The sequence below is a fragment of the Pseudocercospora fijiensis genome (genome assembly GCF_000340215.1).
Source record: "Pseudocercospora fijiensis CIRAD86 unplaced genomic scaffold MYCFIscaffold_9, whole genome shotgun sequence".
Taxonomy (NCBI): Eukaryota; Fungi; Ascomycota; class Dothideomycetes; order Mycosphaerellales; family Mycosphaerellaceae; genus Pseudocercospora; species Pseudocercospora fijiensis.
In genome coordinates, this window is record NW_006921540.1 from 3,806,221 (window position 1) to 3,819,927 (window position 13,707).

Here is a 13,707-nt window from a genome sequence, read left to right on the forward strand (position 1 = left end):
TTGATGCTGACTAATGCGGGCAATCAAATATTGATTGACCGTATTGACTCTTGCGACCTGGCACACATCGCGGCGAAGATGGAGCAGTCCAGCATATTGCAGCTGCCGGAAGAACTGCTGCTGCTCTGGCATGCTCACAGAGCGGAAGTCATCCTCTCGGCGGGAGTGCTGCTGGCCATCGTGCGCTTGGCTCTGCACTGGAGAAGGAGGAAAGCCGAAGTAGTCCTCACTCCATTGGCCTCCCCAGTAGACGAGAAAAAGGCCAAGGCATTTCCCGAGACGCAACGTGTCGAGAAAGCGGCAGTCCGAGATGAAGCACAAGTCAAGATCCAGACCAAGGCGAAGGGCCCGAAAAGAGTCAAGGGAATCCGCAGTGTGAAGGCCAAGCAGAATGAAGCACCAGCATTCGATCGCATACAGCCATATGTCTTTTACTTCTCTCTGGGCGGATCCACAAGAGCATATGCCGAGACTCTGGCCTCGAATTTGCCTGGACAAGCGAAGATACTACCCCCAGTAGTATATGACCTGACCGACATCGACTACGACGACTTCTTCATTTCTCCTCCCAAACAAGAATCCTCTTCCACAGCCGCCTTCTATACCATCCTCATCCCAAGCTATAACATCGATACCGAGCTCACAAACTTTATCGATCATCTGAAAGAGACTCATCATGACTTCCGAATCGACACGGCTCCACTGTCTGCCTTGGCAGGTTACAGCGTGTTTGGCATTGGAGACCGTGTAGAGTGGCCGACTGAAGAGCAGGGATATTGCACTCAGGCAATTGAGATTGACAGATGGATGGCGAAGCTGACAGCCCGAAAGAGGGCCTTTCCCCTGGGCCAAGGAGATGCGAAGGGAGACGACCTGGAACTACGGCTAGAAGAGTGGTCAAGAGGTGTGCAAAACATCATGCAAGATCTAAGCGAGGGCAAAGGTCTGGGAGAAGGCGCACCAGGGAGCGGAGAAGCTCTAGAAAGCGGCGATGAGGCAGACGATGGCGATGAAGGGGAGACTCTGGTCCCACGTAAAGGCGATGCAGCTGATCTCGAAGACATGAAAGCACCAATTCCTGTGGACTTCACTACCACAAGCAAGAAGTCTGGCTCGCCTGCAGAACCAAAGGCAATGGTACCTGTCACCTCCCCCACCTACACATCTCTCACAAAGCAAGGCTACACTATTGTGGGCACACATTCCGGCGTCAAGACGTGTCGATGGACCAAGTCGGCCCTCCGTGGTCGCGGCTCGTGCTACAAATTCTCCTTCTACGGCATCAACTCACACCAATGCATGGAAGCCACACCGTCACTCTCATGCAGCAACAAATGCGTCTTCTGCTGGCGACATGGCACCAATCCTGTTGGCACGACTTGGCGATGGCAGGTGGACGAGCCCGATCTCATCTTTGACGGCATCAAAGCTGGCCACTACCAGAAAATCAAGCAGATGAGAGGTGTGCCAGGAGTGCGTGCTGAGCGATTTGCGGAAGCTATGCGCATTCGACATTGTGCTCTGTCATTGGTTGGCGAACCAATCTTCTATCCTCACATTAACCAGCTGCTTGCCATGTTACACGCAGAGCACATATCTTCCTTCCTAGTGTGCAATGCTCAGCATCCTGACCAATTAGCCACACTCGGCCCAGTGACCCAGCTATACGTCTCGATCGATGCCTCAAACAAAGAGACCCTCCGCAAGATCGACCGACCACTTCATCGCGACTTCTGGGAACGCTTCATCCGCTGCATGGACATTTTGCGGGAGAAGCGCTTCACACATCGCACTGTCTTCCGATTGACACTAGTCAAAGGCTTCAACGTAGACGAAGAAGCGAAAGGCTACGCTGACCTCGTCGAACGAGCACTACCCGGCTTCGTAGAAGTCAAAGGCGTGACCTACTGCGGCACTTCCACAGCAGCCGGAGCTGGACTCAGCATGCAGAACGTACCTTTTTACGAAGAAGTTGCCGCTTTCGTGGTAGCACTAGAAAAGGAGCTCAACCAAAGAGGCCTAGAGTATGGCATCGCCGCCGAGCATGCGCATTCTTGTTGCATCCTGCTCGCCGACAGAAATCGCTTCTTCAAGGCGAGTATGGTAGATGGCATCAAGCGTTGGCATACTATCATCGACTACCCGGCTTTCTTCCGATGCCTCGAGAGTGGCAAACCTTTCGCGCCAGAAGATTACGTTGGCGAGGCTACGCCGGAATGGGCGCTTTGGGGTAATGGTGGCTTCGACCCGAGGGATGAGAGGGTTGATCGCAAAGGACGGCCAAAGGATATCACGACAAAGGTCGGCGGTGGTAAGGTGGTTGAATTGTGAGTAGATTCGGAGTCTGCTTCCTAGGTCTCACTTACATAACGTTCGACATAAGTTGACGTGGTGGAGGAAGTACAGCCCTCGCGGCATCCATCGAGATAACTCTCTTGTCAAATAAGTACCAACGAAGCAAAGACCTAAGCTACCCTGATTGATGCGGAATGCAGCATCTCCCTCCTGCAAGACAGTCGTGGAGCGATGAAGTCATGCTATCGCTCTTCCGCATTTCCACACAACAGTCTCAACGTCCCTGCATCCAGGCACCACAAGCCTAGTAAAAGCTGGTAGTCCGCTATCTACAACCTAACACTGTGTTTGCACAGCTTTAGCAAGATCATCATCCGAACAAATACATTGCTGATCGCCCGAACTATATACATCTCATATTCGAATCAAATCACCGGTCGGAAAAATTCGCTGCTAGCTTACTTCCGCTTCCCACAAGTATAGGAACTAGATCCGCACTCACTCCTACAGTCTGTAGTCTGGTTCAGACAGAATGGAACTTCGTTAATTCGCATGCATGAAATTTCCTCGTGCAAGAGCTGTAACAACATTCACTCACTAGGCGCAGCTAAAGAGGTCAAAGCTCCACTAGCGCGAATCTGTCTAGGCAACTCCATGGCGCAGCTTTTTCTTTCGACCCCCATGATCAGACTTTCCTGTTCTTCCTATCCCAAACGCTGGAGACGCCAAGATGGGTGGCAAAACGCCAGATGCTACCAGGGCATCTAATCCCTATCGACCAACCTTAGTCGTAAGAACAGCCGACCGAGTCAGTTACACCTTCGAGTGCGCCTTCGAGATCTCGAATGAGGGTTTAAGGGAGCAGAAAGAGGCGGATACTCTTACCAACCGGCCGATCACCGCACCAAGCAACCCGAAACCGCCAAAGAAGGCATCTATCCTCGGCATCCCGCAGGAGCTACGCGACATGATCTCTGAATACGTCTTCACCAACGTCATCGAGCTCTCAAAAGACAAGAAATATCCAAACAAATGGCAGAGATCGAATCTCGGCCTCGTCCAATCTTGTCGCCAGCTTTACTCAGAGACTCGAGAGATGTAAGCACACCTACCTCTAATCCTCACCCATCTAATATCGCTAACCCAATCCCTTGCGTTCAGGTACTACAAATCCAACACTTTCAAAGCAGAATTCTCCCTCGACGTGATTGGTTTTCTACGAGACAAGAACGACCGTGATGGCCTAGCTTGGTATCTGCCTTTGGTCAGGGAGATCAGGTTTTGGGATTTCACGGCGTATGTGACGGATGATGGCAAGCGGGAGCGGCTGAGACGTCAGAGGGAATCTTTTTATAGGATTTGGGGGTTTGAGCTCAGGCCTGGTGTGTTGCGGATGGCGAGGAAGACTGGTGGTGGGGAGATTGTTTGGGATGTTGTGGAGAGTGACTCGTCGGCTTGAGGGCGAGAAGTCTTGGACGAAAGGTTCCGGCGAGGTGATGAGGAGATTGGGATCAGGGTACTATGCGACTTGGAGTCGTGGGCATATCTCTTGGCTTCCAGGCGATGATGTAAAGTACATTCGTCCGTGCCGCTCACCTCGAGTCGCTGACGTGGACAGGACTGTGGAAGAAGACGTAAATTCCCACCGATCAGGACCTGCCCAACATGAGCGGAAAGCCGTATCCATTCGGCAATTCGAGGGCTGAGTGGAATGTCTGGGTACAAGACGAGCTCTGCATTTGTCTGCAAAAATTGAGGCAGTAAGCCGCAGCATGTCATTGAGTTCATATCTCGCGCAGGCGTTTTCGGTTTCTCAGCCAAGTCATCTAGACGAAAGAAAGCTCATGCCAAAAAGCGGAAAAAAAATAGCCCAGCAGAGAATCGAACTCTGGCCTTGGAGTCACCGAAGTATAGAAGCTCCACGTTCTACCCCTAAACTACTGGGCTGGCAATCCCAGAATATCTGGTGCATGTACAGACTCATCGAGTTTTTGGGCTGCCAAGCCTTCGAAGGTGACTCACTCCTGATGACAGCCTGAGCTTGGCTTGAAGGGACTGCGCTTGTCAGCCATACTTCTGATTCGCTTTGATCGAATGTAAGCAATACAGAGGAGTAGACAGTCACGATCAAGTCCAACCAATATGCAATTGATTACTCTTTCCACATTCGCCGCCGAAGCACTTGCTCTGCCGTGAGCTCAGCCGTCCGACTCGACGGGAACCAAGTTCGCACCGGCGAGCCATTTGATGAGATTCACCAGCTTTCACTGCAAGGACGACGGATAGGAATATTCCCTGACTAGATTTACCGACTTCATCAACAAGGTCGGCGACATGGAGAAGCCAAGCAAAGCGTACTGAAAGTTTCTGGCCGACGTTAATGCAGTTGGCGAGATTCTCGAGTACGAAAATTCTCATTGGTTAGTGGCTTTAACTGCTCTGATTATTGAGGGCCGGAAAGCAGCGAAGACTCGTGGATGATGCTTCTAGGTCACATTTTGCCATGCTCGGGCTGATATTCGGGCTCTCCTTTGAGAAGAAGATTACTAGGGTTTTGCTGATTTCAAGAATACGATAGAGACAGTAGCAGAGCAGACCTTGGACCTCATTGAATTTGATTGAATTTAGTCGGGCTGGATTTACTTGATGTAAACTGTGATATATTTAGAAGAGGGCTAATCTATAGAAAGCCCAAAGATGAAGTGTGCACAGTTGCAGCCTTAGGCATCATGCACGTGATAGCCTACACACACACTCTTCAAGTCACCCCCTTATCGCGTGCATACAGCCAAACAAACAAACTAGTAAAGCAAACAAAGGGGTATTAGGTATAGAAACAACTAGACTACTTTCAGGCTATTATAACAGAGCAATTAAACAAACACAATGTCTTCTATTGTAAGAAGGGTTATATTAGTAGGTAGATAGGGTAGTAGTAAATCAGTATAGTATTCGATAGAGATCTAAGAGGAGAGGGAGGAAGGCAGGCCAGTTAGCCCAACGCCAAGCGCCAAGCCCTGCCTGAGGCATCGAGACCCTAGCTTCACTCGAGCCTAGTTATATACCAATCACGTGTAACCTCTTTAGTCCTAATACACGCTTCCCTTCTAAAGGCCGCGCCCTCGCGGCCGGTTTATATACTATTCTCAACCTCTGTCGCTACTAACTTAGTAGGTCTAGCAAGCTTCTTAGTCCGCGCTAAATTGAATACGCAATCACCGATTATATAACTATATTAAACCTTACCTCTAATATAATATAATATCTAACTCTAGCTGCGCTATCCTTATATATAATAAAGTGATATATAACTACGAGAATTAAGGACTATCGACTAATTACAATACGAGCGTACCTTCCCTACTATAATAGGTAGGTATACGGGGTATTATAGCACTGCCCCCGTTCTACGTAATATCGTACCGAGTTCTTTGCGTCTACTCTAAAAGACCTAGCTATGTCCGCTTCCGAGGGTTGTCTACTTCCGAGGGTTTGTTCTTATTATTACGAGGGCTATTATTGTTCGTAGTTTCGCTAGCCCTAATTAGTTAGGTTTAGTAGCCTTTAATTGTTAATCTTATCTTATCTTTTTAGAAAAAACACAGCTCGTCTAGTTTCTATAGGTAAAGGCTATTATAAGTATAGTAGTAGAGGTTCGCCTCGCTTAAAGGGTTAGATAGATCGAGGAGTAACCTATTGTCCGCAAGATCGACCCCGGCTAGCTTAGCTCTATAGTTTTGCCCTTAGTTAGTTAGTCTATTAAGCTACTTAATCCTTTTAAGCCTTAATATTTTAACTTAGCCTTAAAGTTTTGATTAAACCTTTAATAGGCTCAATCTTTTAACTTAGTTAGTATAGTGCCTTAGGCTCGTAGTATAGGTAAGGTTATACCTACGGCGTAGCGGCAATAGTAAGTAATGTTAATAATAGCGGCGCTAGCCGTCTTGGCGCCAACTTTACCTTGCTTCTAATTTTCTTCCTTAACTAATAACATACCCCGCAATACCGTTACTAATATAGCCGCGCCGGCCGCGCCGTCCTCGCCGATTGCCTAGGCCTTAAGGCCTCGATAGAATAAGGGAACAAGAGGGGGACCTAAAGGGCACGTTAGTAAAGAGGTAGAGTCCTTAAAAGAGTAGGTAATTAGTTAACGCGTCGTGGCGCGCCTAGTATAGTCTTGTTATCCTTTGTTACTAACAATTAATTGCCTCTAATTAGTTAGCTAATAGCACCCCGGAGGTAGCATTATTCCTAGGCGACATTATAGGCCCTTAGCCTTCTTCTTATTCTTCACACTAGTCTAATACTTATCTAACAACTTAGTTATATCTTTAAAAGAACCTTTAGCTTCCTACGAGTCCTATTTAGGCGAATAGCCTTACTACCTTAATAGGTACTCCTTCTTGCCTTGTCTAGTCCGGTGCTTTAGGATACGTTCTATAGACTATAGTTCTTTACTATTAGCTAGTATATCCTCGGATTTAGCAGGTGCTTTATCCCCTTCGCGTAGATAGTACGGCTTAAGGAGGGATATATAGAAGGTGTTATAAATAGTGTAATAAGGTAGAAGCTATAACTAATAGGCCTAGGTGCCCCTAGGTTCTCGGATACGGAAAGGGCTAATGTACCTTAGTGCGAGTTTAGGCCTTGTTTTGCTATTAGGCGAGGGGTGTTTGCGGATACGGAGGTTCTTCGTGCTAAGTATAACTAGGTCGCCTTGCTTAAAGGTTATTAGAAGGTGGTATTTGTTATAGTAGGCCTTCTAATAGGCCTAGGCCTTTGCTAGTTTGTTAGCTATCTTAGCGTGAATTTCTCGCATCTTTTAAACCCTCTTAATAGCCGCTAGTGTTTCAGATTAACCTTAACCCGCTTCCCTTTCCTTACGCTCGGCCTCGAGCGATAAGGGGTCTTATAGTATAGCAGCGTTTTAGCCTATTATAGCGAAATAAGGTAACACCTTAGTGGATGAGTAGATACTGTTATTATATACGAATTCGGCTAGTTATAGGAGGTTGACCTAGTCGTTAGGGTTCTTATTGATATAGCTACGCAGGTACTACTACAGGGTAGCATTCTGTCTCTCTGTTTGACCGTTAGCCTATAGATAGAAGGCTATTAATAGCCGATGCTTTAGTCTTAGCTATAGGCATATTTCGCTCTAATAGTGCGATATGAATATCGAGCCCCTATCGGAGACTATCCCCTTAGGGGTTCCCTAATAGGTATAGAAGATGTTAGTCTATAGCGCCTTAGCTAGGTCAATAGCCGTCCAATCCTTTCAAGCAGGAATGTAACGAGCGCCCTTAGTGAACCGGTCTACGACAACTAGGATAGCATTATACATATCCTTGCTTCCTCTACGCTTAGCAGGCGGAAGGCCTGTAATGAAATCTATTATAAGCTTAGCAAATGGCTTCTTTAGAATAGGGAGTAAAGACAACTCGCTAAATAGTAAGTGCTTTAGGGCTTTAACTCGTTAATATACGGCACACGTGTTTACGTAGTCCTTTATATCCCGCTTACTATTTAGCTAGTAGTATGTGCGCGATAGTAGCTCGTGCGACCTCTCTATACTATAGTAACCGGCAAGCTTACTATTATAGTGTCGCTTAAGAAGCTCTTATCGGATCGAATGTTTAGCGGAGACATAGTATCTACCCTTAAACTTCAAATAACCTTTGTTATCGATCGACTAGTTGTTACTCTTACTAGATCGAGTCTTTCGCCTACTTACAAGCTTGTCTATACGTTTAGTAGCAAAGGCGTCCCTCTGCTAAGCCCGTAACAGCTTATCTATAAACGATTAACTATCCCTATTTGCAAGGTTATTTAATAGTACCCTCGCTATTAAACGAGGTACGTATTATATGCATCTAATAGCACTAGTAGCCGGATTAACTATATTAGTGCTATCGCTATTACTATATATTACGATGTCGACTAGGGAGTTATTATAACTTCTCCTATCTGTATCCTTAGCCCTTGCCTTAATACGCACTATTAATATAGTAAGAGCATTAACATACTTCAAGCCGTCGCGGAGTCCGGTAAGCCGCTTATCCTACGCTTACTTATTAACAATACGGGCTATAGCAATCTTATGCTATAGGGTTGGAAACAATAAATTAATGGATTGCTAAGTCCCGCTATCGTAATTAGGTCGCCTCGATAGGCTATTAGTAGGGTTGCTTACGCCTAGCCGATATAATACATTAAAATCAAACCTAGCGAGGTAGACGGCCTATCTAGCCTATCGACCTATAACTCTAGTAACCTTAGTAATGCTACGGAGGTTGTTATAGTCTATATAGACCTGTATCGTATATTAGGCCCTATCGAGGTAATGCCTCTAATGCTTAAAGGCCTCGACAATAGCTAAGAGCTCTTACTCGTAGGTCTCGTAGCGACGCTTAGCATCGATTATCTTCCTCGAGAAGAAGGCAATCGGGTGCTAGTAATTGTTATTAGCCTATTGTAACATAATAGCTAATATAGCAAACTGTAAAGCGTTAGTCTTAATGCGGATCTGTTTGCTTAGTACGAAATAGTGCAATAAGGGGACTTTAGTAAAGCGCTGCTTCAAACCGTTAAAAGCGGCTCGCGCCTTGTTAGTCTATTTGAACTCCCTAGTCGGGTTAGCCTTAGTTTTAGTAAGCTTAGTTAGGGGCATTACATGCCGTAAATAGCCCTTAATAAATCGGCGATAGAAGTTAGCAAAACCGAGGAACGACTGTAGCTCCTTAATTAACGTAGGAACAGGCTATTTAGTAATAGTTTTAATCCGTTTAGGATTAGCCTTAACACCCTTAGTTAATACGAGGAAGCCGAGGAATGATACCTCTTTAGCAGCAAAGGTACATTTAGAAGGCTTGCAATACAAGCTATAAGCCCTTAGGCGATCGAGTACCTTACGGACTGTAGCCTAGTGTTCCGCAATGTTAGGAGAGTGTATATAAACTAGGATGTTATCTAGGTAAACTATACAGAGGTGATCTAATAGGCCTAATAGGGCCCGATTGATATAGGACTAGAATATTGCAGGGGCGTTTGCTAGCCTAAATAGCATAACTAGATACTCGAAATAGCTATAGCGGGTACGGAAGGCTGTTTTCTATTTATTACCCTTACGGATGCGGATGCGATAGTATGTATCCTTAATGTCTAATATAGTATAGTAGTAGGTACTAGAAAGGCGATCGAGGGTCTTATTAATAAGAGGAAGTAGATAGCGATCTTTAATAGTAACAGCATTAAGCCTACGATAATCGACATAGAGGCGCAGGCTACTATCCTTCTTTAGTACGAACAGGATAGGGGCACTAGCAGGGCTGTTACTATACCGTATCCGGCTATTAGCTAGGTTTTCCTCTAGGTACTTACGCAATATAGCAAGCTCTCGTTTACTAAGGTTGTAGAGGGGTCCAAAAGGGACCTCTTTGCCCTCTATAATATTAATCTTATAATCCGTCTCTTTAAATATAGGCAATGTCGATGCTAAGTAGTGTTTAAACATATTAATATAGGTCTCTCGAATAGGTTCTAGTATACGCTTAAGCTGTTTAGGATCTATGCTATTAGGGGGCACTAGTTCATCGTTATTACTACCGAGCAGGTCGGTAGTTAGATTAGCTAAGGCGGGAGTTAGGTTGCTAATAAACAGGACCCTAATATTATTAGGACACTCGCTAATGTCGATGTGTTTAATGTCCTCTTTCCTAGCGATTCCAAATCGCTATTATTAACTGCCTAAGTCTATAACTACCGCATAGTACTTAAGAATAGGGTTCCTAATAACAATGTCGGATAGGAGGCTGTCTATGTCTACCGCGTAGGCAGTGAAGTTTAGTAGGCGCTCATTGCCGAGGTCGTCTCTTAGGGCTATATAGACATAGTAGGCTCCGTAGGTTAAGTGCCGAGCGTTATTAAACCAAGCAAGGGTTAGCAGGTTAGTCCTAGGCAGCTGTCGAAGGTCTAATTGCTTAGCTAGGCGATAGCTAATAAGGGCACTAACTAAATTTCCGGGATCTAGTATAACCTTAGTCTTATAGTTAGTCCTATGCGTGTCCGATACGAGATAGGTACGTATAATAGCTAGCACAATGTCGATGGTCTTACGCCGTACGAGGCTAATAGTTAGTGCGGCGCTTACTCTTTTTTCGAAGGACCGATAGGGGTAGTATTAGCGGCTAAAAGGTGCTTACGGTGCTTAGCGGTAGTACGGTCGATTCGGGCCTAGTCCTTAGGTTTGTCGCATTGGCCTAGTAGATAGCTAGTGCTATTATAGTTAAAGCACTTCAATCCGGTCGGGAGATTGTTGCTATAGCTATTGTTGCTACTATTATTAGTTAAGCGATTAGTACTGTAGGGATACGAGCCCCTTCTACGGCCCCTATTACGGCCTCCTCTATATAGCCGCCGGCTACGGCTTCTTCTACGGTCGTTGTTACTATTCCTATTATTAGCGTTGTTGTCTTAGTAGGAACCTTGATTTCCTCCGCGGCTACGGTTGCTACGGTTGCTAGTAGGTCGGATCCTTAATTCTAGTCGTTGCTAGAGCTAGACAGCTCGTTTAGCAGTTTCGACTTCGACTATAAATTGAATGCGTATAAGATTAGCTTGTTTAAACACACGGCGGCGGTCTAATTTAAGGACTAATTCCTATCTCAATTTAGGGCGTATTTCGGAGATCTAGATAGAATTAGTTTTAGTCGGGAGGTCGTCTTCGAGGGTCTTTAAATAGGCCTTAAATAAGCGAGCCGATTAATTAGTCTTTTGTTTAGCTCGAAGGTACTAGTCCTAAGCGTATTATTGCCTTAGTATAGGGTTCCTAAGGGTGTCTAGTATAATAGTTTTGTAGGTTTGCTACTAAATAGCGGTCTAATTAGTAAGGGAGTTAAAGTGGTCATCCTAGGTACGCTTTAGGTCTCTATTAATGTATTGTATAGTATAGACGACTAGCGAATAGTCGTCTAGCAGGGCCCTTAGTGCATTTCGTTAGTTAAGCTTACAGTTACGAATGTAGTCGTTGTATTGCTTTCGACTAGAGCTATCAAACACGGTACAGTCCTTGAGTTTAGTATCCTTCTTCTAGACTAGGACTAATAGTAAGGAAGGCCCTACTATCGGCTTAGTGTTGGTTATTAGGGCCTCCTAAAGGCGGCGAATTTCGAGGAGGTTATCCTTTAGCTATTGTTCTTAACGTAGGGCAGTAAGCCTGTTTTAGGTAGCTTCTTAGAGTCTCCCTACTAGTTAGGGCCCAAAGGCTAGTTAGCTATATCGACGGTTAACAATATTGTTAAGAATGTCGTCGACAGGCAATTCTAGATTATTACCTAGAATTACAGGTTCTTCTTTAATAGGCTCTCCGGTAGGCTCTTTAGTAGGAGGCACTTTAGCAGGCACTTTAGCGGGAACTGTGCTACTAGCGTTGTTATTGCTAGCGCTGCTAGCGGCAGCACGGTTATTGTTGCTTCGTAATAAGCCGGCTATTGTAGTAGGGGGTAACACTAATAATATATTATTAGCCCCTAAAATGCGGATGTAGCGGAATTAGTAGATATTAGTCTAGTACGATTGACTTAGTGTAGTAGGCCGTATAGAAGGCCTTGCTTAATGATTAGTACGGTTGTTTCGATGGAATAGTACGTATAGGTCCCGTTCTTCGGGCGCAATATAGTTAGATTAGTCTTGTTCGTAGCTATACCGCTAAAAGCTTGAAATAAGGACTATCTAGCTGCTGCCCTTAAAGGGTAGATCGAATACTGTATAAGAAGGGTTATATTAGCAGGTAGATAGGGTAGTAGTGAATTAGTGTAGTATTCGATAGAGATCTAAAAGGAGAGGGAGGAAGGCAGGCTAGTTAGCCTAACGCTAAGCGCCAAGCCCTGCCTAAGGCATCGAGACCCTAGCTTCACTCGAGCCTAGTTACATACTAATTACGTATAACCTCTTTAGTCCTAACATCTATCTATTTAGTACTTAGTAGCAGGCTAAGCGGCGCTCTTAATAGCAGCCTTACAATCTACTAAGTTTAACTGTTTAACGAAGCGAGCGTACTTAAGCTTATTAAGCGGCTTAGTAAAGCTATTAGCAATCTAATCGTAAGTGCTAATCTAGGTAACGGTTATAGTACCGTTAGCGATCTTCTTACGGATATAGTGCACTCGAGTATCTATATGTTTAGTACGGCTATTAACACTCGTCGACTAAGTAATAGCAATAGCGGACTAATTGTCCTCGTATAGCGTAACAGGCTTAATAGTGCCCTTATAACTAATCTCTTATAGCAACCGAGCTAAAGTAACGGCTTCCTTAGCGCTAGTTGTTAACTGGACATACTTAGCCTCTATAGACGACAGAGTGACTAAGCTCTAGCAGCCTAACTTATATAGCAATAGTCTACTAGCGAGCGTAAAGTAGAAACCTCCTATAAAGCGACGAGTAACTAGATTATCTGCCTAGGAAGCGTTACAATATCTAGCAAAGTTAAGCTTATCGCTCTATATGCCTCGGAAACACAGACTACGGCTTAGAGTGCTAACTAGGTACTTAATAAGCTAAAGAAGTGCGGTATAGTGTTCCTTAGTCGGGTTAGAAATGTATCGTAATAATAGGCCTATAGTGTAGCAAGTATTAGGCCGAGTAATTATCGCTAGCTATAGTGCTTTACTAACTCCTTCTTAATACTAAGTCTTAAAGGCAGCGCTAGCAGTGTAGCCCTTAGGTGTACGCTAAATCGATGTCTTAACATATCGAGGTGCTATTAGTATAGTAGGAGCTACTCGGCCCTGCATGCTATACTTCTTACTAAGCCTATTTAAATAGGCATCTTAAACGACGTAAATAGTACGCTAATCGCGGTTACGAATAATTCGCATACTAAGATAGTAGTATAGGTCACCTAGCTCTTATATACTAAAACGTTCCTTTAGTAACTAAGCTACTGCCTCTAGTGCTAATAGAGTGTAGGCGATAATAATTATGTCGTCGACATAGATAACAATAATAGAGCCGCTAACAACGTATTTAAACACACACACATTAGCTACTATTAGTACAAAGTCTAGGCTCTTTAGGTACTTTCGAAGCTCTTCGTACTATAGTATTAGTAACTGCTTTAGTCTATATAGTGCCTTTAGCAATAGACAGACTATATTCTTGCCGCTACGGTCTTTAAAGCTATGTAGCTACTTAACGTAGATCTTATACTTATTACCGATAAGCGCATTAAGGAAGGCTATTAGGATGTTATATTGCTTAGCCTCTAGGTCGTAATAAGCAATTAGGCTAAATAGTGCTCGCAGCGTAGATAGCTTGGCGACAGCCGCATAGGTTTTATTATAGTCCTGTCCTTTAACCTATATAAAGCTACGGACAACCTATCGAGCCTTAAACCGGCTTACCTTACTATTA

General features: G+C 44.8%; 2 protein-coding genes and 1 non-coding gene across 3 annotated transcripts; 1 reads left to right on the forward strand and 2 right to left on the reverse strand.

Moving 5' to 3' along the window:
- Positions 1 to 99: 99 nt before the first annotated feature.
- Positions 100 to 2,280, forward strand: MYCFIDRAFT_96081 (uncharacterized protein; the record flags this gene model as incomplete). The annotated part of the gene is made up of 1 exon (XM_007932956.1): positions 100 to 2,280. A coding segment is annotated over one exon (2,181 nt), but the record flags the coding sequence as incomplete, so codon positions are not given.
- A 1,881-nt stretch (positions 2,281 to 4,161) lies between these two features.
- MYCFIDRAFT_t69 lies at positions 4,162 to 4,242 on the reverse strand. Its single transcript has one exon. It is a non-coding gene; the product is annotated as a tRNA-Arg (tRNA).
- A 180-nt stretch (positions 4,243 to 4,422) lies between these two features.
- Positions 4,423 to 5,325, reverse strand: MYCFIDRAFT_178984 (uncharacterized protein; the record flags this gene model as incomplete). Its single annotated transcript, XM_007932957.1, has 6 exons — positions 4,423 to 4,692; positions 4,731 to 4,765; positions 4,791 to 4,937; positions 5,006 to 5,014; positions 5,051 to 5,065; positions 5,298 to 5,325. 6 exons carry the CDS (start codon positions 5,323 to 5,325, stop codon positions 4,423 to 4,425), a joined length of 504 nt encoding a protein of 167 aa, XP_007931148.1.
- Between the last annotated feature and the right edge of the window lie 8,382 nt (positions 5,326 to 13,707).